Here is a 21,805-nt window from a genome sequence, read left to right as displayed (position 1 = left end):
GCATTTTGTTTACTTAACTATTGGAGAGATAAGGCTGTCTGCTCTGTTTATACTGTGATGTCACCAAGTTTGGAGTATTAACCCAATTGTTGCTGAAATAAGAAGTGGTTTTCCTATATTTTTCTTTTAAAATGGCAATTAAGAAAGTGGCTGAGAATCTGGAAATAACTATGTTTCAGAAAATAATGGATGAGATTGAGATAACGAAAATTGAATTGAGTAAAATGAAGCAGGAGATTAAAGATATAAGGGTCCCTGTGAGAGAGGTGACCCTGGAAGGGGTCCCTGTGAGAGAGGAGACCCCGGAGATTGGAACAGGGGTCCCTGTGAGAGAGGAGACCCTGGAGACTGGAATAGGGGTCCCTGTGAGAGAGGAGATCCCGGAGATTGGAACAAACGTGGAACAGGAACAAGATTTGGAGTCTATGGACTTTAGAAATAAAATCTATTGTTTGGAACTCAATGTTATCTCTGAAGAAATTAATGAAGATTCTAGAGATAAAGTTATCAATGGCATGGATTATCTTCTGGACTGGAATGATGTGATGGAGCCCAATATAGAGAAAATCTATGGAATTAACTGCAGCCATGTGACAATGGAAAAACTTTTAAGAGATGACCCAGTGTGTTTTGAAAAAAAGAACAGAGATATGATTTTACAGCAGTATTTCAGCAACCTATTCAGAATGGATGGCAAGAAAATATTTGGGATAGAGGTAATTCCCATCAGACTCTTACTATATGACTATGGCTTTGACAGCAAGATTATTATGGAATACTGATAATGGAAGATTGGATATTGAAATTACTGGACTTAACAAGACTACTGAAGATGGAAGATGGAAAATGGAACTAATAGAGATAATAGAACAATGGCTACTGAAATTACTGAACCTAACAGATTCTGATGTGATGGATTAATTGAAATGTTTATTTTGACTATGGTTATGACAATAAGATTATCATAATTAGTAATGAGATGGATTAATCGATATGCTTATCTGGAAAAAAAAATTGATAGATATATTTCTTAAAGAATTGAAATCTCTCTTTGACTTTTTGTGGAAAGAATAAAGTAATGTTTATGAGATTTGATGATTAAGTAAGATAACTACTGGAGGAAAGTGATTTTATAATATGACTTAAGAGACAGGATTGCTATATATTATAGACTTATAACTGATTTGATCTTTGACAAATGGGAAGTCAATATTTTACTCTTTATTTTTTATTTTTGTTTTTTTTTTCTTTTTTTCTTTTTGTTTAACTATTTTTGATTTTGTTTTTTGTCTTTGAATGTTTTATGATTTTGTTTTGTATGTTTTATGAAAATTTGAATAAAAATTATTGAAAAAAAAAAAAAAATGAAACCATTCCCAAGAAGTTGCAGCAGACATTGCACTGGACACCTCATTGGGAACTACAGTAGATGTGGATGGGGCATCAAGACTGCTGCGGAGGCGAGAAACTTTACCAAAGTGCCTTGCAAACAATTCACAATGGGCCTCCGAAGGGTCTAAAACTCCATTTCCTGGAGCTGATGTCAACAGACCCCTGACAATATGGAAAAGCTCCACTTGTGGATGCGATGGAGGCAGAGAAGTGGGCCTTCTTCACCGCCCTCACTGCCACACAGTAGGCATGGTTATGATGTTTTACTCGTGGCCGATGAACCTCACAGCATGTCTTTTGCCACTTGCACTCTAGCCATCGTCCAGCTGTTTCTTTGCCCTTAGCTCACTGGTGTACCAAGGTGCAAACCGGGCTCCACAATGCAGGAGAGAGTGCTCGGGGTCAACTGTGTCAGGAGCCTGATGTGCCTAGCTGTTCCACAGCGTGACAAGGGCTTCAACAGGGTCACCTGCTCTATCTACTGGGAACTCCCCCAGGACATTCAGGAATCCAGTGGATTCCATTAATCTCCGGAGGCAGACCATCTTAATCTGTCCATCACTCCTGCAGGGAAGGACCGGAGCCATAAGTCTTAAAACTCTGCTCCCAAGAATGGATCCCCAAGCAATGCAAACATTTCAAAACAGTGTATATGGATTCTTTTTTAAGAAAAACAATCGTTGCCTTGTTTTTATATACGAAACTGTTTTTAACTGATTTTACACTTTTATTGTTTTATGACTGTAACTCATTTTATTTGCTTTTATAATTGTATATTTTATTGTTGTAACTTGCCCTGGGACCTTATGGTAAAGATTGGGTAAGAAATGTCATGAGTTCCCAAACATTCCTGCTTTTCCGAAAAAGTCACAAACCCTCCAATATTTCCACAGGTATTGAACTGGTTATGAATCTCTTGTGGGGCTTTAAGTACTTTTGGATTGATATTGTGTATTTATTTAATTGCTTTCCTTTGATTATTGTAGTTTGAATGTTTAAAGTTTTAAAAGTTTTAGTAGTGTTGGATTTTTAAAAACTTTTTGGAAATAAGGAAAGGATATGTCATTTTTCAAAATAAATACTAAAAATAGTAAATTTCTGAAATGATAGGTACTGGGGCTCATGCCTGCTGAAAAATGTGCCCTCTAAAACATCCCTCCCACTTAACTGACACCATGTCACAACTGCTCTCAACCATAGACTTAACTGATAGACTCACACAAGGGGGGGGGGGTATTCGCATGACTCCCCACCCACAGACACACACATTTGAGGGGGAGGTAGATAATGCCCTCTGGCCATGCAGCATACACAGTGGTATGTGTCCCCGTCGCATCGCCTGCTGGCTGTGCATGTCAAGGGGCCATATCAATGTATGTGCATAGAGTTCCTCCACCTGAGAGAAAATCCTTGGGGTTGTTTCCAGTAGTAGTCTACTCAGAGTAGACCTATTGAAATTAATGGGCAGGGTTAATTTAGGTTCATTAATTCAATGAGTCTGCTCTGACTAGAAGTTACTTGGCTGCAACCCTAGGAATCGCACATCCAGTCAATGTTGCTCCACTCTCTGTCTTTTCTTTCTTATTTCTGTGTGACACCCCACCCCCCACCCTGGTGTTTGAGCCACAGCATGAAGGGTCTTTTTACGCAAGGCCAAATATAGAGCACCCTGCTGTCCTTCAGATGATCATAGAATAGTAGAATTGGAAGGGGCCTATAAGACCATCAAGTCCAACCCCCTGGTCAATGCTGTCCTGCCCAATTAGGGTTGCCGGGCTCAGGGCCTGAGAATGATTCTGTATCTTTAAGAGAAGGGAAAATTCAGCCAAGTGCAGGGTTTCTTGCAACACTGTAATGGGAAAAACCACAAGGTGAAATTCTCCCTTCCCCCTGTACAACGTTTAAAGATACAAAAGACCTCTTGGTTGCTAGGCCCAGCCTGGCAACCCTAATCCAGGCCTGAATTTCATCGCTGCTGCTTGAGAATGGAGATTCCTGCCATGGAAACCACAAATCTTGCCATTTTGGTGTGAAAAGTCTTGTGCATTTTCAATCCACATTGTGTGGTTATGTGGTTTCTGAGACTAAAGAGGGACATACTTGTGAGTGGACATGTCGGTTTCCTGTCCTACAGTCTTGTCTCCATCTTGTATTCTGATTGAATTATGCAACTTCTTCATGTTGTGAGCCACCTTGAGCATAGATTACTGTAGAAAGGTGGCATGCAAATAAACCATGACAATGATATTTACCATCTCCTACTAAGGCTGCCACCATATGCACGCTTGTCATGGGAGTCAGTGCTGTTCCGTTTGGTGGAACCTGATTCTGAGTAAATGTGCAGCAGAATCAGGCTGTTAGTTGGTGCCTGCACCTTCTGCTACTGCTGCCTGGATGCAGAAAGAAAGTTTCCAAGGCACTATACATTTAAAGCACTCTTTACAGTCATGGCTTCCCCCAAAGCATCCTGGGAACTGTAGTTGGTCAAGGGTGCTGAGAGTTGTTAGGAGACCCCTATTCCCTTCACAGAGCTACAATTCCCAGAGTGGTTTAACAGTCAGTCTGTCTTCCCAGGGAACTATGGGAACTGTTGTTCTTTACAAGGAATAGAGGACTCCTAACAACTCTTAGCACCCTTAACAAATGACAATTCCTGGGATTCTTTGTGGTTAGCCACGACTGTTTAAAGGGGTGTGATACTGCTTTGAATTTATAGTTTAGATGGGGGCCTGTATCACTAATCGAGGCGCTGTGTGGCAAAACTCAGAGCCAATGGCTCTCCTGTATAGACCTGCAGACCGTGAATGTGCCCACTTCAGGTTGGGCTGTGCTTCAGGTGTGGGTAGTGTGCTGTTGAACCAATTGTGGTTGCTGAGCGAGTGCAGTTGGGCTGTGGATCAGCATGTTAACAGGGTCCGTCGTTTTATACCCCTGCAGACATGACACAAGCTGGTGCAAGCTGGCAAACCAACCGCCACATCCAAACACTCCTTCCACCAAATATCTCCATTCCTTTCCTGCTCCCTCCGTTGCATAACCTCTGCCGCTGCTGCATGCTTGCATGACTTCCAGATCCTGCCCCCGCTGCCCTTAACACCCGTGTGTCTTTTCCCTCTCGTAGGTGCGGGCAGATGCTCCCTCTCTGCCGTAAATCTCCCCAAACATGTGGACTCTATAATCAACAAGCGCCTCTCCAAATCTTCTGCCACCCTCTGGAACTCGCCCAGTAGAAGTAAGAGACCCCTGGGGGAGCACCCAGCAGTGCTAGGGCGAGGGAGGGCAGGGGCCGATACTGATCTAAAACCTGTATCCATTCCTAATCCCACCGGCTCAGGGCTGGGTAATGTGTTTAAAACAATACAGAGAGAGAGAGAGATAACGCCTTAAGAATTTGGGCAGCAATTCCATACAAGCACAGAATTTGGTGGGGAATTCAGCATTGTAAGAACCTCTAATCTTTTTTAAAAAAGCAAGTTTCTATCCCTCTCTGCGTGCCCTCTGCTACCTGTGAAGATGGATGCTGAACAGCATTGAGAAGAGAGCACTCTCTGTTAAATATAAATAGGGTAGTAAGAGCAGTTTGATGATAGAACCACTTATCTAGACGAGTGGATGGTGGGCTCTCCCTCACTGGAGGTCTTCAAGCAGGGGGCTGGACAGCCATCTGCTGGGGATGCTTTAGGTCTCCTGCACCAAGGAGGAGTTGATGCTCTACAACAGCCTTTTCAGCTGTTGCTGAATTACAACTCCCATCAGCCCCAGCCAGCATGGACAATGGTCAGGGAATGATGGGAACTGTAGTCCGAAAGGTTGGGAAAGGCTGCTCTACAACGACCTTCCAACTTTGATTCTAAGGAAACATGCCATAAGAAGTTGTATTAATTACTTCATTAGATCTAGCCCACCGTGACCATGAAAGCCCAAAGCAAGTCACAACCGTTTCAACACAGATGCATGCAAAGCCTCTCCCCTACCACCCCCAGCGTTAGAAGGCTGTTTTATACTGAGTCAGACCATTGGCCCATCTGCCTCAGTATTGTCTTCACTGACTGACAGGGGCTGTCCGGGATTTTGGACAGGCCTTGCAGCCCCACCTGTTGATGCCAAGGATTGAACCTGGGACCTTCTGCATGCAAAGCAGATGCTCTCCCACTGAGCCATTTTCACCCCTGCATACCCCCGTGTCACAGGAATAGATCCAGTAGGCTGTTCCCTTGGGAGGAATAGGCATTGGCCCTGCATGAATGGCAAAGTGTGAGTTTGATTTTAAAATATTGCTTGAGAGATTGCTGCGATTTGCATCCAGACTAAACTAGTTATGCTTCAGTCCCATTGAATTACATGAGACAAGTTAGACATGGCTTAACGCTCATTGATTTCAGCGGGTCTGTTAATGGATCTCGTCTGAAATCCAGTACATATTTACCTGCAATGTTAACGCTGGAGCACTCTGCAAGGTTGTTCTAAAATGCTCTTCGCCTCAGCCTGACCCCCAACCTGCAGTATTAACACTGGACTACATTCCAGGGCTGTTACTTGAACACTGCTTTTCAGCTTAATTCTTGCCACATTAGTAACTCAACTCCTTTTCCTTAGAGCGGGATAAGTTTGTTTTGCTCTTTTTCTATAGTCAGTCCTAGGTTTGACTGCTGCCCAAACGTCCTGTCCTGGTCCCAATATCCCCTCTGTGTTTTCTATCTTTCTTTAGATTTGTACCCTGCTTTTCTGTGTAAAAAGTTCTGAGTGGCTGACAAGGTTGTTTGAAAAACAAAGATACCCCAAAATGTATCAAAATCATTAAAAAAAAAAACAAGCAAGAAGGAACAGAAGCACTTAAAAGAAATGAGACAAGATCCACAGAACTCAAAAGCATCAAATTCATTCAAAGAGCAATACATCTGTTTAAATTCCATCCTTTGAAAAGCCAGTAAGGAGGGACAGAGCCAGGCAGGTGTCCCAGGGAAGAGCGTTCCACAAGGTAGCTGTTCTTACAGAAGGCATGGAGAACCTGTGGCCCTCCAGATGTCGTTGGCCAGTGGTCAAGGGTGATGAGAGCTATAGTCCAACAACATCTGGAGGACTATAGGTTCCCCATCCAAGGGCCTGTTTCTTGTGCTTAGCCATATACATCTGATGCCAATGAGAGGAATAACAAAATTTTTGTTGCTGAATTTATGGCTGAGGCAAATTCATATGGGAGGAGGCCTTTGCATTCTCTCCCCCCCCACCCCGATTCCCTAAGAGGTGCTCCAACCATTTTTGCTTCCCTGTTCTTGTCAGGGTGGGTGGTGAGGGGGACACATATTGCAACATTTGCTGCTCCTACGATGAATGGATGAAGCTATCTCTCTTCTGAGTTAGCTGTGCCGCTTTTCATCATCTTTAGCTGGCAGGTGCTGTTCAAAGAAAGAAAAAGGGCTGTATCCACCTGGCTTATTCAGAGCAAACACACTGACATTAATGGACGTGAATAACAAGTGTTTTCACTCCTAGTGTATGTGCCTAACGTTGAATGCAACTCAAAAGTGTGACCGTCCACACAGTCTTGTGTCATATTGGGGGGAAAGTGGATTGAGGGTGGAAGAGGTCGGGATTGATGATGGGTAGTGCGGATGGAGGTGGAGGTGCTGACCAGGTGCTGGGACACCTGTGGCATCAAGCCATCCAGCTTTTGCTTGTTGGAAAGGAAAATAGTAACAACCTTGGCATTCAAATTAGTGCTTTCTGAGCATTCAAAAAAGGTTCAGAAAAGGGCAACCAAAATGATCAAGGGGATGGAGCAACTCCTGTGAAGAAAGGTTGCAGCATTTGGGGGTTTTTGGTTTAGAGAAAAGGTGAGTAAGAAGTAACATGACGGAAGTATATAGAATTATGCATGGTGTGGAGAAAGTGGCTAGAGTGAGGATTTTCTTCCTCACACATAACATTAGAAGTTGGGGACTTCCAGTGAAGTTGAGTGTTGGTAGACGGTCAAAAGAAAGTACTTCTTCATGCAGCTCAAAGTTAAACTCTGGAATTTGCTCCCACAAAAGACAGTGATGGCCACCAACTTGGATGGCTTTCAGAGAGGATTAGACGGAATCATGGAAGAAGGCTGTCGGTGGTTACGAGCCTGGCTATGCTCTCCCTCCACAGTCAGAGGCACTATGCTTCTGGGTACCACTTGTTGGAAACCGCAGGAGAGGAGAGTGCTCTTGCACTCAAGTCATGCTTGTGGGCTTCCCAGTGGTACCTGGTTGGCCACTGTGAGAACAGGATGCTGGACTAGATGGGCCACTGGCCTGATCCCATATTGGCATGATTGTCTCACTATTTCGGATCAGAGGAGTTGGGCTGAGGCTAAGAAATTAGGGCTTGTCGATAGCCACGCAAATTAGTTCACGGCACAAAAGGTGTGAAGCAGGGTGTGTCCATTCCTGTTCACAGCTCAGTCTCTTAACCACGCCAGCATGCTAGTGCAGAAGAGCATCCGTGTTGCTGCTACAAAGACGCACTTCTTCCATCCTGGGTGTGGATGATGCTAAGATGAAGGGGCGGCAGGCACCGAGCCATGTCAAGATGGAGCTTCCCAAACTTTAAATAAATATATAAATAAAATTCTAGTAAATCAAGCTCATTGGTTTATTTCAGCCTTCTCCAACCTGGAGCCCTCCAGATGTTTTGGACCACAACTCACATCAGCCCCAGCCAGCACACAGCTGGGTCTGATAGGAGTTGTGGTCCAAAACATCTGGAGGGCTCCAGGAGGTGAGAAGGCTGGTCTGTTTTATCCCAATAATGCCAACTATGACTGCCAGCGATTCCTCAAGTTCTCAGCTAGAGGTTTGTTCGTTTCCTGAGCCAGAATGTTGGGAACAATCTCAGGACTTTCCACATGCAGAACAAGCGTACATGGCCACCAGCGCCCTCTGCAAAGGCATCTACACCTGCCCAGCTTATTCACTGAACTGGGATCTTGGGCCTTGACTTTTGCAAATTGCTCCAGCAATGCTGGGATCTACTGGCTCCAGTTGCTGCTCTCTTCATGCCTTTCCCCAAATCTCTCTCTCTCTCTCTGCTGCAAAGGATAGTATTTCTGCCCCAGCTGTTTTGTTTCCTGGTTGCTTAGTGATGATTAAAAATACCCTGGGCATCTGAACAAGACGGCGGAAGAGGCTAAGTGAGTGGCGGAGTGAGGAGAGGCCTGGGTCTGAGCCGAGCAGAGCTTGTGGGGAGTGTCATTATCCGCAGCAGGATTGTTCATGTGGCATGTGAGATTGAGTGGTGCCCCCCACACCCACAGAAGGGGCTTTACCCCTTACTAAATATATAGAAAGATATATTTGCATTATTTCTGACACTTGTGCTCCCTTCTAACCTGACCCCTGATTTCTTTTGTCCCAACTGATAGTTGGGAAGTCTGCCTACTTTAGCTAATTTAATGTAATCTTCTCTCTTTTTTAATATGATATTGTGGGCCAGGAAGCAATTCTTACATCTGATAAAATGAAGATATAAAAATAGCCTACAAAAATGAAATTGCAGCCTGCAGTATTCAAGTAAATTAAAATCTCCTCCTATCTGCTTAACTGTGGCCACTGAATACAAGGATTTCTTTATGGAAAATGCTTTTGCTCTGGAAAACCTCCCAAGAGAATGGAATACTACTGTTGTGAGTCAGATCCTGATCATGCTCAGCTTACATACCTTTTATTGGATTTCCATATCACCAACCCTTTGACATACACGAGCATCACAACCGCTAGTCTGACTCTCGGGGTGTGTCAACATCATTTGCAAAATTGTCTGCCCTGCCCAGAAAGCTAACTTGCTGTTTACCCCATAACCACTGCAGAGGCTTTTTAATCTTCTGGAAGAAATGGCTCTTGTTAGTTCAACCAAGTGGGCTTAAGCACAGGCCCTGCACTTGACAGCCTCCTCCTCCCTTGAGGCCACTCTGAGCCCATTCGTTTGCAGCTGGCCTCGTGTGTTGCTTAGGGGACAAAATACTTTGTAGAAAGTAGGCTTGGTACCTGGCCTACCTTTAAAGCGAATGTGGCTCTGGAGTTAGTATCCCATTTCAAAGTCAGTGGGGAATAAAAACCCAAATAGCACTGAGATTTGCCATAACTGAGGCTCCCATCTGCGCTATACATTTTCAACAGTATTATACCACTTTAAACAGTCATGGCTTCCCCCAAAGCATCTTGGGAACTGAAGTTTGTTAAGGGTGCTGAGAGTTGTTAGGAGACCCCCTATTCCCCTCACAAGGCTACGTTCCCAGAGAGGGAAGACAGATTGATTGTTGAACCAATCTGGGAACTGTAGTTTTGTGACGGGAATAGGGGTCACCTAACAACTCTCAGCACTCTTAACAACACTTCCCAAGCTTTTGTTGTTGTTATGTGCCTTCAAGTCGATTACAACTTATGGCGACCCTATGAATCAGCGACCTCCAATAGCATCTGTCATGAACAACCCTGTTCAGATCTTGTGAGTTTAGGTCTGTGGCTTCCTTTATGGAATCAATCCATCTCTTGTTTGGCCTTCCTCTTTTTCTATTCCCTTCTGTTTTTGTCTTTTTTTATTTTTGCATTATTGTCTTTTCTAGTGAATCATGTTTTCTCATGATGTGTCCAAAGTATGATAACCTCAGTTTCATCATTTTAGCTTCTATTTACAGTTCTGGTTTAATTTGTTCTAGCACCCAATTAATTATTTGTCTTTTTCACAGTCCATGGTATGTGCAAAGCTCTCCTCCAACACCACATTTCAAATGAGTTGATTTTTCTCTTATCCACCTTTTTCACTGTCCAACTTTCACAGCCATACATCGAGACTGGAAATACCATGGTCTGAATGATCCTGACTTTAGTGTTCAGTGATACATCTTTGCATTTGAGGACCTTTTCGAGTTCTCTCATAGCTGCCCTCCCCAGTCCTAGCCTTCTTTCTTTCTTTCTTTCTTTCTTTCTTTCTTTCTTTCTTTCTTTCTTTCTTTCTTTCTTTCTTTCTTTCTTTATTTATTTATTTATTTATTTGAAATATTACTATCCCACCCTTCTACCCTATAATAGGGCACTCTGGGCGGCTTACAATTTCTTGACTATTGTCTCCATTTTGGTTAAAGACTGTGCCAAGGTATTAATAATCCTTGAGAAGTTCAATGTCCTCACTGTCAACTTTAAAGTTACATAACTCTTCTGTTGTCATTACTTTAGTCTTCTTGACATTCAGCTGTAGTCCTGCTTTTGTGCTTTCCTCTCTAACTTTCATCAGCATTTACCAAGCTATGATTGTCTAAAATGGCATGATACCGCTTTTAAGCGCAAAGTGCAGATGGGGCCTGAGAGCTGGAGGGTTGGTCAAGGCCTAACTTGAAACGGAGGCCACATTCACACTACATATTTATTTCACTATTATTCCACTTTAAACAGCCATGGCTTCCCCAAAAGAATCCTGGGAAGTGTCGTTTGTGAAGGGTGCTGAGAGCGGTTAGGAGACTCCTATTCTCACAGAGTTACAATTCCCAGAGTGGTTATCTGTCAGTTCCTCTTCCAAGAACTCTGGGAATTGTAGTTCGGTGGGCGGAATAGGAGTCTCCTAATAACTCTCACAAACTACCCTTCCCAGGATTCTTTGCGGGGAGCCATGACTGTTTAAAGTGGAATGATAATGGAATAAATGTAAGGTGTGAATGTGGCCTGAGAGTACCAGGTCTTGGCCTAACAAGAAGCTTCTTGTCTCCCTTTCCCCCACCAGATCGCAGTCTGCAGCTCAGCCCTTGGGAGAGCAGCATTGTGGACCGGCTCATGACACCGACGCTGTCCTTCTTGGCACGCAGCCGGAGTGCTGTGACACTTGCTGGCAACGGCAAGGACCAGGGTAAGTGGGAGCATGGGGGGAATGGAAATGATGAGAGGGAGGGCTTCTTCCCATCTCTGGGTCAATGCTAGCATGACTGGTCATGGATTTGTACACAGGCCTCTTCTGCCCAAAGCTTGGAAAAGTTACTTTTTTGAACTACAACTCCCATCAACCCCAGCCAGCATGGCCACTGGATTGGGCTGATGGGAGTTGTAGTTCAAAAAAGTAACTTTTCCAAGTTCTGCCTATACCCCACACTCTGACCGGCCTGGCCTGCAACATTTTGCTGCCTGAGGTGGAAGAGCAAATGGTGCCACTCGCTCACCCGTCCACCCACCCACATCAAGGTGAAGTCTACCCCCAAGACCACCAAGTTGTTCTGGCACCTGAGACAGAAGAGCCTCTTTTTACCCTGCCAGTACAAAAAGGACAATGATAAATTATGTAATTGAATGATTTGCCCCTTTTTATTACACCCAAAATCAGACCCCTGAGGCCGCTGCCTTTCTCTGCCTAATGGTAGAGCTGGCCCCACTGCAGCCCCCTTGCTGCTCTGCTACCTCTTCCATAAGTCCCACACGTTAAGTCCTCCCCACTCTACCCATATAGATCTTCCACCCCCATTTAAGAGGCACCCTTTTACTATTAACCACTGTGGTTATTATTTATTTATTAGATTTATATCCTGCCCTTTCTCCCAGTAGGTTGTGAGTATGAAGGACTGTAGGAGTTAGTTTTCACTGAGCTCTCGCCTATATTTATTTAAGAAACTTGTATCCCAACTTAATATTTTTTTAAAAAATTAATGAATCACTGCTACAGTGTGACAAGGATGAAAGAGTAGCATGCAGAGTGACATCGGCCAAGTGTGTTTAGCATGTTTGCTCAGTGGTGTTTCTAATGCAGTTATCCTGGTTCATTAGCACTTCATTTTTCAGAATGAAATATTTTTGAAGGAAGATTAATCCAAACGACATCACAAGGAGACCCACTGCCTCTGAACATTACACTTAACCTGCCCTCTGCTGTTAGAACAGTGAGAGTTGTGGGAGGGATCAGTCTAGTTTATGCTTTTGTTGGGTTTCATTCCCAGACTTTGGCCCCATCTACTCTACATTTAAAACACTATGATACAACTTTAACAATCTTGGCTTCCTCCCCTAAAGAATCCTGGGAATTGTAGATGGTTAAGAGCGCTGAGAGTTGTTTGGAGACCCCTATTCCTCTCACAGAGCTACAGTTCTCAGAGTGGTGTAACAATCAATCTCTCTTCCCCAAAACTCTGGAAATTGTAGCTCTGTCGCCTCTCAGTTTCCTTAACAAACAACAGTTCCCAGGATTCCTTGGGAGAAACCATGCCTGCTTCAAGGGGTATGATACTGCTTTCAGTGTATAGTGCAGATGGGGCCTAAATTTCTTTATTTCTTCTGTGCGTTCTATGTGTTTAATATTGCATTTCATTGTTATATTGTAGTTTCTCAGTTTCATTGTTGGTTACGTATGTTGTATTTGTTTTGTTTTTTGGTAAGCCACTTAGAGATTGTCTTCAAGGATTAAGTGATATATAAATATATATAATAAATAAGTAAAGCGTGAGGAGTCTCACCTTTTAGTGGGAGAGCACCTGTAGGAGCTCCTATAGAATAGTAATGCCTGGCTTATTTACATTAGGCAGGCACCCTCGTTTTACATTGTTTCAGATGCCTGCTGAAAATTTCTTTCAGCAACCCTATACAGACACGTTATTTTGCTACCCATATTCATTTAAAAGTTTTTACTGATTTTATCTGTGTTTTAATGATAACTCTTTTATGCATTTTAATGTATTTATATACACACACATTTATGTGGATTTTAGCTGTGCTTTATCTACAGTGTTATTATTTATACTGCGCAGACAGCTCTGTGAAAGATTCATAATCTTTCTAAATAAATAAATAAATATGCTATTGGGCCTCAGCAATAAGGGCCCAGCTCGCTGGACAGCCTGCTGACACCTCCTCTCTCTTTTTTGCCCCCACAGCAGTACCTGTGTGCCCCCGCTCAGCCTCTGCCAGTCCCCTCAGCCCTTGCAACAACCAGCGCTTGCACCACCGCTGCTCAGAGCGACGGCGGCCAGCAACCAGCAGCCCTGATGTGACGCCCCAGCGCAAGACCGAGGCCTCCCCTGTAAGTGGCTAATGCTCTCTCTTCCCATCACAGCCACTAATAGGATGCCTATACCCAAGGCCATATTCATCAGAGCCTCTCCCTCTGCTGGTGGGGATCTTGGAATTGTTGTTGATCACAAGCTGAATATGAGCCAACAGTGCGATGTGGCTGCAAAAAAGGCACGTGCTATTTTAGGCTGCATTAACAGAAGTATAGTTTTCACATTGTGTGAAGCACTAATTCTCTTCTATTTAGCACTAGTTAGGCTTCATCTTAAGTACTGTGTCCAGTTCTGGACACTGCACCTTTAACAAGGATGCAGACAAACTGGAACAGGTTCAGAGGACGGCAAGGAGAATGATCAAGGGACTGGAAACAAAGCCTTATGAGGAGAGACTGAAAGAACTGGGCATGTCAGCCTTGAGAAGAGAAGAGAAGACTGAGGGGAGATAGGATAGCACTCTTCAAGTACTTGAAAGGTTGTCACACAGAGGAGGGCCAGGATCTCTTCTTGATCATCCCAGTGCAGGACACAGGATAATGGGCTCAAGTTACAGGAAGCCAGATTTGGGCTGAACATCAGGAAAAACGTCCTAACTGTTAGAGTAGTATGACAGTGGAACCAATTCCCTAGGGAGGTGGTGGGCTCTCCAACACAGGAGGCATTCAAGAGGCTGCTGGACCTGTTGGGGATGCTTTAATTTGGATTCCTGCATTGAGCAAGGAATTGGACTTGATGACCTTATAGGCCCCTTCTAGTTCTATGATTCTAGAGCACTGTGCAGTCACTGCTATATTCCAACTTTGTCTGTGGCTGTATTAAAACGTGCTTCAGTACTGACTACAGGTCTTAGGGAATAGGTGAAGAGCAAATATTTTACAGTTGTCTAGCACCACAGGGCAATGGATGGGCCAGCAGACGTTTGGATGCCAACAAGAGCTTAGCAGCCCAGGCTGAACTGTAGCACAGTGAAAGGCTAGGAAGAAGAGAACATGGGTGGATCCAGAGTTCAAGTCAGGGCGAAGAGTGGGATGTAGACCCAGCAACTGGAGTCCATGGAAACCAAAAACTAACAAGGCTAGCACAAGTGTAAACTGTTAGGCCCATCTGTTCTCCATTTCTACAGTCCTCTTAGCTGCATAGAGCCTCCTTGATGTCAAACATTTTAAGGGTCTGATCAGTTCCTGGAGGAGAGACTGCCTGAGAACCCCATTTACACCACTTGGGAAGAGGCAGCATACGAATAAAGTAAAATAAATAAGCACATAAGGAGAGCCCTTCTGGATGACCGCGTAGACAAGCCTTCCCCAATCTGGTGTCCTCCAGATGTTTTGGACTACAAAAATCTCTTTGTGTCTGAGTCTGACTTCCATTTTCTTTCTCGCTGATTCTACCAATCCCCCACCCGCTCTATCCCTCTACTTCGCAACCTCAGAAAAAGAAGGAGAAGAAGGATAAGGATCGGGAAAACGCCCAAGAGAAAAACGCCCTAGCCCTTCGCAAGCGCCAGTCTATGCCTCCCAGCCAGGCTCGTCAGCTGCACGCACCTGAAAGCAGGTAGGGGCTTGGGGGCTGAGTGCCTGGCGGCTTCTCTACCGCCCCATCTTCACTTGAGATCTGCTAGATCTTAGTTTAGTATAGTCAAGCTGGGCTCTGTGCATTCAGCTTTGCAGTGGTCCTGTTCCCCGTCTATCTTCAGGAACAGTTCCACCAGGACAGTAACTGTGGTGGCCCTTTTACCAGCGATGGGGACCGGCTAAATGTGGCCCTCCAGGCATCTCTCTCTGGTCTTCAGGACTCTCCCCAGGCTGTTGGAAGTGGGGCAAGAGCAACTCCTGTTTTGTTCGTTTGTTTATGTTCCAGAAGGGAGATAGAGTTAGGGTCCTCCAGATGGCTAGGCTTACATACCTTTACCTGTGATGCTCTGACTGACTTCCTTCCCGTTGTAGACTGATACATCTTAAGGAAGCTTATCTGCCCCTCCTCCTTCCGCCCTTTCCCCTCTTCTCTACTGTCCGAGAGAGAGGAGACGCCTTTGTCTCTGCTCTCTCTCGCCTAGCCATGAGGGCAATTTCCAAGCCTGGGTGTTGCGCCTCCAACTTAGTTAGAACTAGGTATGCCTTTCTATCTACTATGTATTTCTCTAAATAAAGTAGCTTTTCTTATTTCACTAAGTCTCAAGTCTCAGTGATCCTGATGCAGAGTAAAAGCCTGCTTTCTTAGGTAAACGCGCGCACACGCTGGCACACTCGCATTTCAGACCGCTGTAAATCTCTGCTTAACAAATTTAGCACCACAACACAGGGCACACCCCCTTTTCCCTGGCCACGCCCCTCACTGGCTGTGCTCCACACCCTCCTGCAATTCTTTTGCCTTGCTGGAATGTGTCCTTCAACTGTAATCAAGCCTCTTGCTTACCTGGATGAAAAGTGTAGAAGACTTTTCTGTGTGGCCTCCTTGGAGCCGCATGTGTTTCCCCACACACCACTGGCGTGAGGCCCCTAGAATGTTGCCCGTGAAGGCATGCAGCCCCCAGGCTGAAGAAGGTTCACCACTCCTGCTTTTAGCCAATGACCACATGCTCAACAAACTGGGATTCATCACAGTTTTGCTGTCAGTGGTTCTCAGTCATCTTGGCCTAGGCTGGCGTCAGGACAGGGCTGGTTGGCTGGAAAGGCCCATCCGCTTTTCCGTCTCCATCTAACTCCTATATGTATTTGTTTCTCGGCAGCCCAGGCCCCAAGCCCAGGCCTGCATCTCCAGCTGTTGCCAAGCAACGCCCAGCCTCACCTAGCACGAGCCCTGGTTCTCCACATCGTCCTGGCCTGAACCGCAGCGCCCAGTCCTCACCCAAGGTGCGACCTCGGAGGGAGCATGACAGGCAGGCCAAGGTCCATGAGCGCAAGGCTGAGCAGAAGGGACGAGGGTCGGCCTCCCCAGCTCCAAGTGATACCCCCAAGATCATGGGGAGCAGCGAAATGACACAAGGTGAGGCCTTACAGGCTACAGTACGGGTCAAGCCTTGTGTCTCTTTAGGAGAGTGGCCTCAAGTAGGCTGCAAAATGTGTTAGCATTCCCAGGCTATATCCTGGACTCCGTTGTGGAGGAATGCTGCGCCCAGGCTTTCTCCTCTCCTTGGTAAGGTGGTCAAACCAAGTATTGACATTCTCCCGGCTTTTGAGTACACATCTCTTCCCACAAGCATCTCCACCTGAGTCCCCTGTGCTAACTGCTGTATCATTTTAAATGGGATTGTTTCATTATGGATGTTTATTTTCATGGGATTGTTTTACTATGTATTTTAATTATGGATGGATATATTTTAATCCTTGTATAGCTGTTTTTTATGCTTTGCAGACTGCTTTGGCATTAAGTGGCATATTAATTAATCGTCATCATCATATGTTTGGGATTCTGCAGATGCTGCCACTCCCTCCGGTGCTGCAAGCCCAGTGCCAGCTCCGCCTGCAACTCCGGGCAAACCCATGGCAGGCACCACCGACCGGGAGGAAGCTGCCCGGCTCTTGGCTGAGAAACGGCGCCAGGCGCGGGAGCAGCGGGAGCGAGAGGAGCAAGAGCGCAGAGAGCAAGAGGAGCAAGAGCGGTGAGTCCTCCGGCAAAGGTGAAGCAGGTGTCTAGACCTTCAAGTTTCTAGACCTAATGGCATTGTCTGTGAGGGTGGAACCCTTTGAAAACGTATACCTGGTGCCTGGTGAAATGACACAATCCCAAATCAGATGGAGTAAGATTTCCAGTTATTAGGGTTGTTCCCCCCCCTTTTCCCTTGGAGCCAGTGGCTTGTGGATGTGTTGCCCCCACAACCTGCCCATTTCCCAGTCTCCACTCAGTTCTTTTCCAATGGTTCCAGATTCTTTTGACGAGGGTGGGGGGAATGTGTATGTTTTACCAGAATAAATGAATGCAGACATCTTCGTGAGATTGCAAAAATGTGTGCTACCTTGGCATATCATTTGGGAGGTTTTCAGAGGAGAATTTGGACTTATTTTATGTGCAGGGCACATGCAATTTAGCCGAGGGCTTAGTTAAGTTTTATTAGGTTTATTCATTGCTTCCCACAACCAAAGGAAGTCCCAAAGCAAGGCACAGAAAGAGAAAACCATAAAGTACCACCTATGGCGATATATCTAGTAAAACAATATAAATAGATTTAAAGTTTTCATCCAAAAAAACGACTTAAGAACAAAGATATCCATACCTACCCAGCACAAATGCGAACATCACAAAATACCCACTGAATTCTAGACTGATAGTCATTCTCCAAATGCCTGGGGTTAAATAAATATGTCTTTGCCTTGTGTCAAAAATATGACAAGTTTGCTGCCAGGCAAAGCTCCCCGGGGAGAGCATTCCACGGTCATGGGGAGGGGCTACTGCAGAAAAGAATTTTTCTTTTGTTGCCATCCCCCAGACATCTCTCAGAGGGAGCACACAGAGAATTCTGAGGTTGGCTTCACCAGGGTTTAGCTCGTGAACCTGTTATCAAGCCCCATAGTGTTGTTGTTATGTGCCTTCAAGTCGATTATGACTTACGGCGACCCTATGAATCAGTGACCTCCAAGAGCATCTGCCGTGAACCACCCTGTTCAGATCTTGTAAGTTCAGGTCTGTGGCTTCCTTTATGGAGTCAATCCATCTCTTGTTGGGCCTTCCTCTTTTTCTACTCCCTTCTGTTTTTCCCAGTGTACAACATGTAAATAAAAGCATGTGCATAGCAGAACTGGGGCAAAATCTTTTCAGAACAGGGAATGTGGCTTCCAGGCAGCCCAGATGCGCTACCATCCTAGCAAATCCCATCTTTTGCACTCTCCCCACTGCCATGAGGGGAAGGCCGTAGCACCTGCAGAGCACCTGCTTTGCATGCAGAAGGTCCCAGGTTCAATCCCTGACAGCATCTCCACGCAAGGCTGGGAGAGACCCCTGCTCTGAAACCCTGGAGACCAAACTGCCCGTCGGCGCAGTGTACAGTACTGAGCTCGATGGACCAGTGGCCTGATTCTCTCTGTGTAAGGCAGCTCCCTCTGCTCCCTTCTTCTCCTTTCTCACATCCTGGAAGGGGGCTGGTGGTCTGAAGCAGCTTGTGTGATGGGGGCATTTGGTACCCACAGGCGCCTAGCGGAAGAGCGGGCCCACCAGGAAGCCAAAGAACGCCTGCAGCAACAGGCCGAGCTGGCCAGGTTGGAAGAGGAGCGGCGGAGGCAGGAGGAGGAGCGGGCCCAGCAGGAGGAGCACGAGGCCCAGGAGCGGGCCCGGGCCGAGCAGGAAGAGCAAGAGCGGCTGCAGAAACAAGTGTGTTTTGCTGGGGATGGAGGGAGCGGAAGTGGAGAGGGAGGGCTGGGTGGACTGCAGCAGGAGAAAGTGCAGGGGCGGCCAGGTTTGATTGTGTACCCTAAGCTTGGCAGAGCTCCCGGTTTGGGGCTGCCTGTCAGGGAGTGCAAGTAACAGGGGGCTGTCAAGTACCCAGCAGGCTACAATGTAGCAGGGTTGGCCCTATCATTGGGCAAAGTGAGACGGCTGCCTCTGGTGGCTGATGCTTGGGGACAGGCAGTGGCAGCAAGGTGCTGGCAATGCTCCATTTGCTGCACCCCCTGCTCTGCACCCCGTAAACCAGCCTGCTGCCGTCAGTTCCAGGCAAGGGGGAAGCCATAGAGCATCTGCTTTGCATGCAGGAAGTCCCCGGTTAAGTCTCTGGTATCTGCCGGTAGGGCTGGGAATGTCCCCTGCCTGAAACCCTGGACAGCCGCTACCATTTAGTGTAGACACTACCAAGCTAGCTGGACCAGCAGTCTGATTCGATACGGCAGCTTCTTATGTTGTCCCATTGCTAATGTTTAAGTAAAGGCTCCTCCAGACAACTTCTCTATTAAAGATTCATCCTGATTAGTTTGCACAAAGTTTACTCGGAAATTAGATTAAATCCGGTCTTTGCATTTGTTCCGATTTGTTTCTGGAGAGATCATATGACAAAGGCCATTCATCCTCATTTATTAATCGCTTGCAGGGTGTTTAAACCTCTTCCTGTTTAATCATTTCTTCGTTCCACGCTTTTCAGTGTGTTTCTCTGTCACTTTCCTAAATGCAAAAGGTTTGTTTCTTTTCTTTTTTTTAGGTGGGCTTGTTGTGCTAGGGCAACAGAGTGCTATAATTCACTTTAATTGCACAAACCTAAATTTTATGGTATGTGCTTGAATCCCTCCTGCAAAATAGTCTGATTAGCTTTGGTACAAGAAATTGAGATGGGGCTGAGGATTTTGCCTGAAGCAATCAAATGTCTTAGCCTGGTCCTGCAATACAGGGTTGATGTGCTTTCGGGGGAAGAGGGTGCTTTGTGGGTCATGGGACTCTTTTCCAGGCCAGTGTTAGTGACTGGAGGGCTCCAGACAGGATGGAGAAGCACTGACATCTAGTGGTGGCAACTGGTTTTGTTTCCTTCAGTGGAAATAGTGTCTGAATCCCTACAAATTTGGGGGGGGGTCCCTGAAACTTCTCCTGATGATTACTGTGTTAATCCCTGTGTCCTCTGCAAGCAAAAAAGGACAGCTGTGATCAAAAAAATTAAAAAAAACTCATTGCGAGTTAACAACATGCCTGCAAATTCAGGTTGCACAATTAAAGTTGATTTGGTGCTTTTGCGCAACAAACCCCCAAATATCAGACTTTTTGCAGTAAGGAACGTGACAGAAAACTGCACTGGGAAGTGTGGGCCAAGAGTTGCTAAATGCAATGTTGTAGAACTTCTCCACAAACAAACCTGAATGAACACTCAATAAATTAGCCAATATTGTCTAACCTTCCCACGGACTTTGTGCAAACAGATCAAGATGAATTGCTCCATAAACCTGTTTGGTCTGTGACCGTATTAAACTTTACGACGACGACTACTACTGCTGCTCCATAAACAGGACATCTGGAAGCGACCAAAGAAAGAAGCTGGCAGCGTTGTGAGAGAGAAGCTGCTGTGTCCTAGCAGCTCTTGATCCTTTAGCCAGCGGCTGAGGCTACTTTGTCCTTTCCTTCGCTTTGGTAGACATATGTTTGATTCTGATGAGCAAATATATCTAGCTATGCCTATAGAACAATTCGCCTCTATTAGTCTGTACAACTTATTACTGTTTAAACCACATCTGTGTTAATGGAGGCTTTCACCGGGTTTTGTTTATGTACTGTTGCCTTCTGCTGTGGGAGGCAGAAATTCTAAAAGTCAGGATAGCCAACATGGTGGCCTCCAAACATCGCTGGACTTCAGCTCCAGAAAGCACAACCAATGGTCAGGGGTGGAGTTATAATCCAGTAACATCTGAAGGGTACCATATTGGCTATCCCTGAGGTAGAACAACCCCTCCTCCTCCCCCAATTTAGCACACAAATCACTGAGCCCGGACTAGAATGTTCAGCATTGGACCAAGGAGTAGTGGTGGCCCTCCATCCCCACGGGGGTCAGACCTACAAAGTCCTCAGTCTCCCCTTTTCCCTCTTGCCTTGTGGCGGAGCAGGTAACTTCACCCAAATGGCAATATATTAACTTCTCCTCCTGTCGGTTGCAGAGGGAGGAGACTGAGGCCCGTGTGCGTGAGGAGGCTGAGCGCCAGCGGGTGGAGCGTGAGAAGCATTTCCAGCGGGAGGAGCAAGAGCGACTGGAGCGGAAGAAGGTGAGTGCTCCATATGTTGCAGAGGATTTCATGGGGTGGCTGGAAGAAGGACAACGCTGGCTGGCTGGCTGGCTGGCTGGCTGGCTGGCTGGCTGGGCGAGCGGAAGTGCGGAAGAAAGAACAAGGCTGATGGAACAGAAGATGGGCAGGTGACAGGAGATAGATAGCCACCCATATGGGGACACAGCAAACCAGAGACTGGCAGGGGATGGTATATTATTATTTATTAAATTTATATCTTGCTCTTCCTCCCAAAGGAGTCCAGAGGGGCAAACAACAAGGGATGAAACAATAAAAACATCTCAGAAACAATTCCAATACAGATGTAGACTGGGAAAGATCTCTACTGAAAAGGCTTAGGAACATGGGAGGCTGCCTTATGTTGAGTCAGTCCATTGATCTGTCTAGCTCAGTATTGTCTACACTGACTGGCAGCAGCTCTTCATGGTTTCAGGCAAGGTTCTGTCCCAGCCCTACCTAGAGATGCTGGAGATTGAACCCAGCACTTTCTGCAAGTAAGACAGATACTCTACTACTGAGCTACAGCCCTTGTTGTAGCACAGGGTGGTATTGAATGCTAGTCCTACTCAGAGCAAGCCCATTTAATAGATATGACTAACTTAGGTTCATTAATTTCAGAGGGTCTGCTCTGAGCAGAATTTAGTTGAGTACATCTCATAATATATAGATACACTAAAGCAATTTCCCAACCTTTTCAGACCAAGGATCGCCTTTAGTCCAAACATAC

General features: G+C 45.7%; 1 protein-coding gene across 5 annotated transcripts in view; it reads left to right on the top strand.

The window, feature by feature from the left end:
* Positions 1–21,805, top strand: part of MAP7D1 (MAP7 domain containing 1) — a 99,106-nt gene that overhangs the window by 57,731 nt on the left and 19,570 nt on the right. For 4 of the 5 annotated variants that reach the window (XM_061596926.1, XM_061596924.1, XM_061596925.1 and 1 more), the window contains exons 6-13: positions 4,514–4,624; positions 11,134–11,256; positions 13,262–13,407; positions 14,826–14,947; positions 16,122–16,378; positions 16,811–16,994; positions 18,517–18,697; positions 20,953–21,057. In XM_061596926.1, coding sequence (XP_061452910.1) covers positions 4,514–4,624; positions 11,134–11,256; positions 13,262–13,407; positions 14,826–14,947; positions 16,122–16,378; positions 16,811–16,994; positions 18,517–18,697; positions 20,953–21,057 — 1,229 coding nt within the window. The remainder of the gene's footprint in view (positions 1–4,513; positions 4,625–11,133; positions 11,257–13,261; positions 13,408–14,825; positions 14,948–16,121; positions 16,379–16,810; positions 16,995–18,516; positions 18,698–20,952; positions 21,058–21,805) is intronic. The other variant, XM_061596928.1, reaches the window with a different exon arrangement.

Source organism: Rhineura floridana, chromosome 15 (assembly GCF_030035675.1).
Source record: "Rhineura floridana isolate rRhiFlo1 chromosome 15, rRhiFlo1.hap2, whole genome shotgun sequence".
NCBI lineage: Eukaryota > Metazoa > Chordata > Lepidosauria > Squamata > Rhineuridae > Rhineura > Rhineura floridana.
This window is presented reverse-complemented; position numbering and strand designations above follow the sequence as displayed.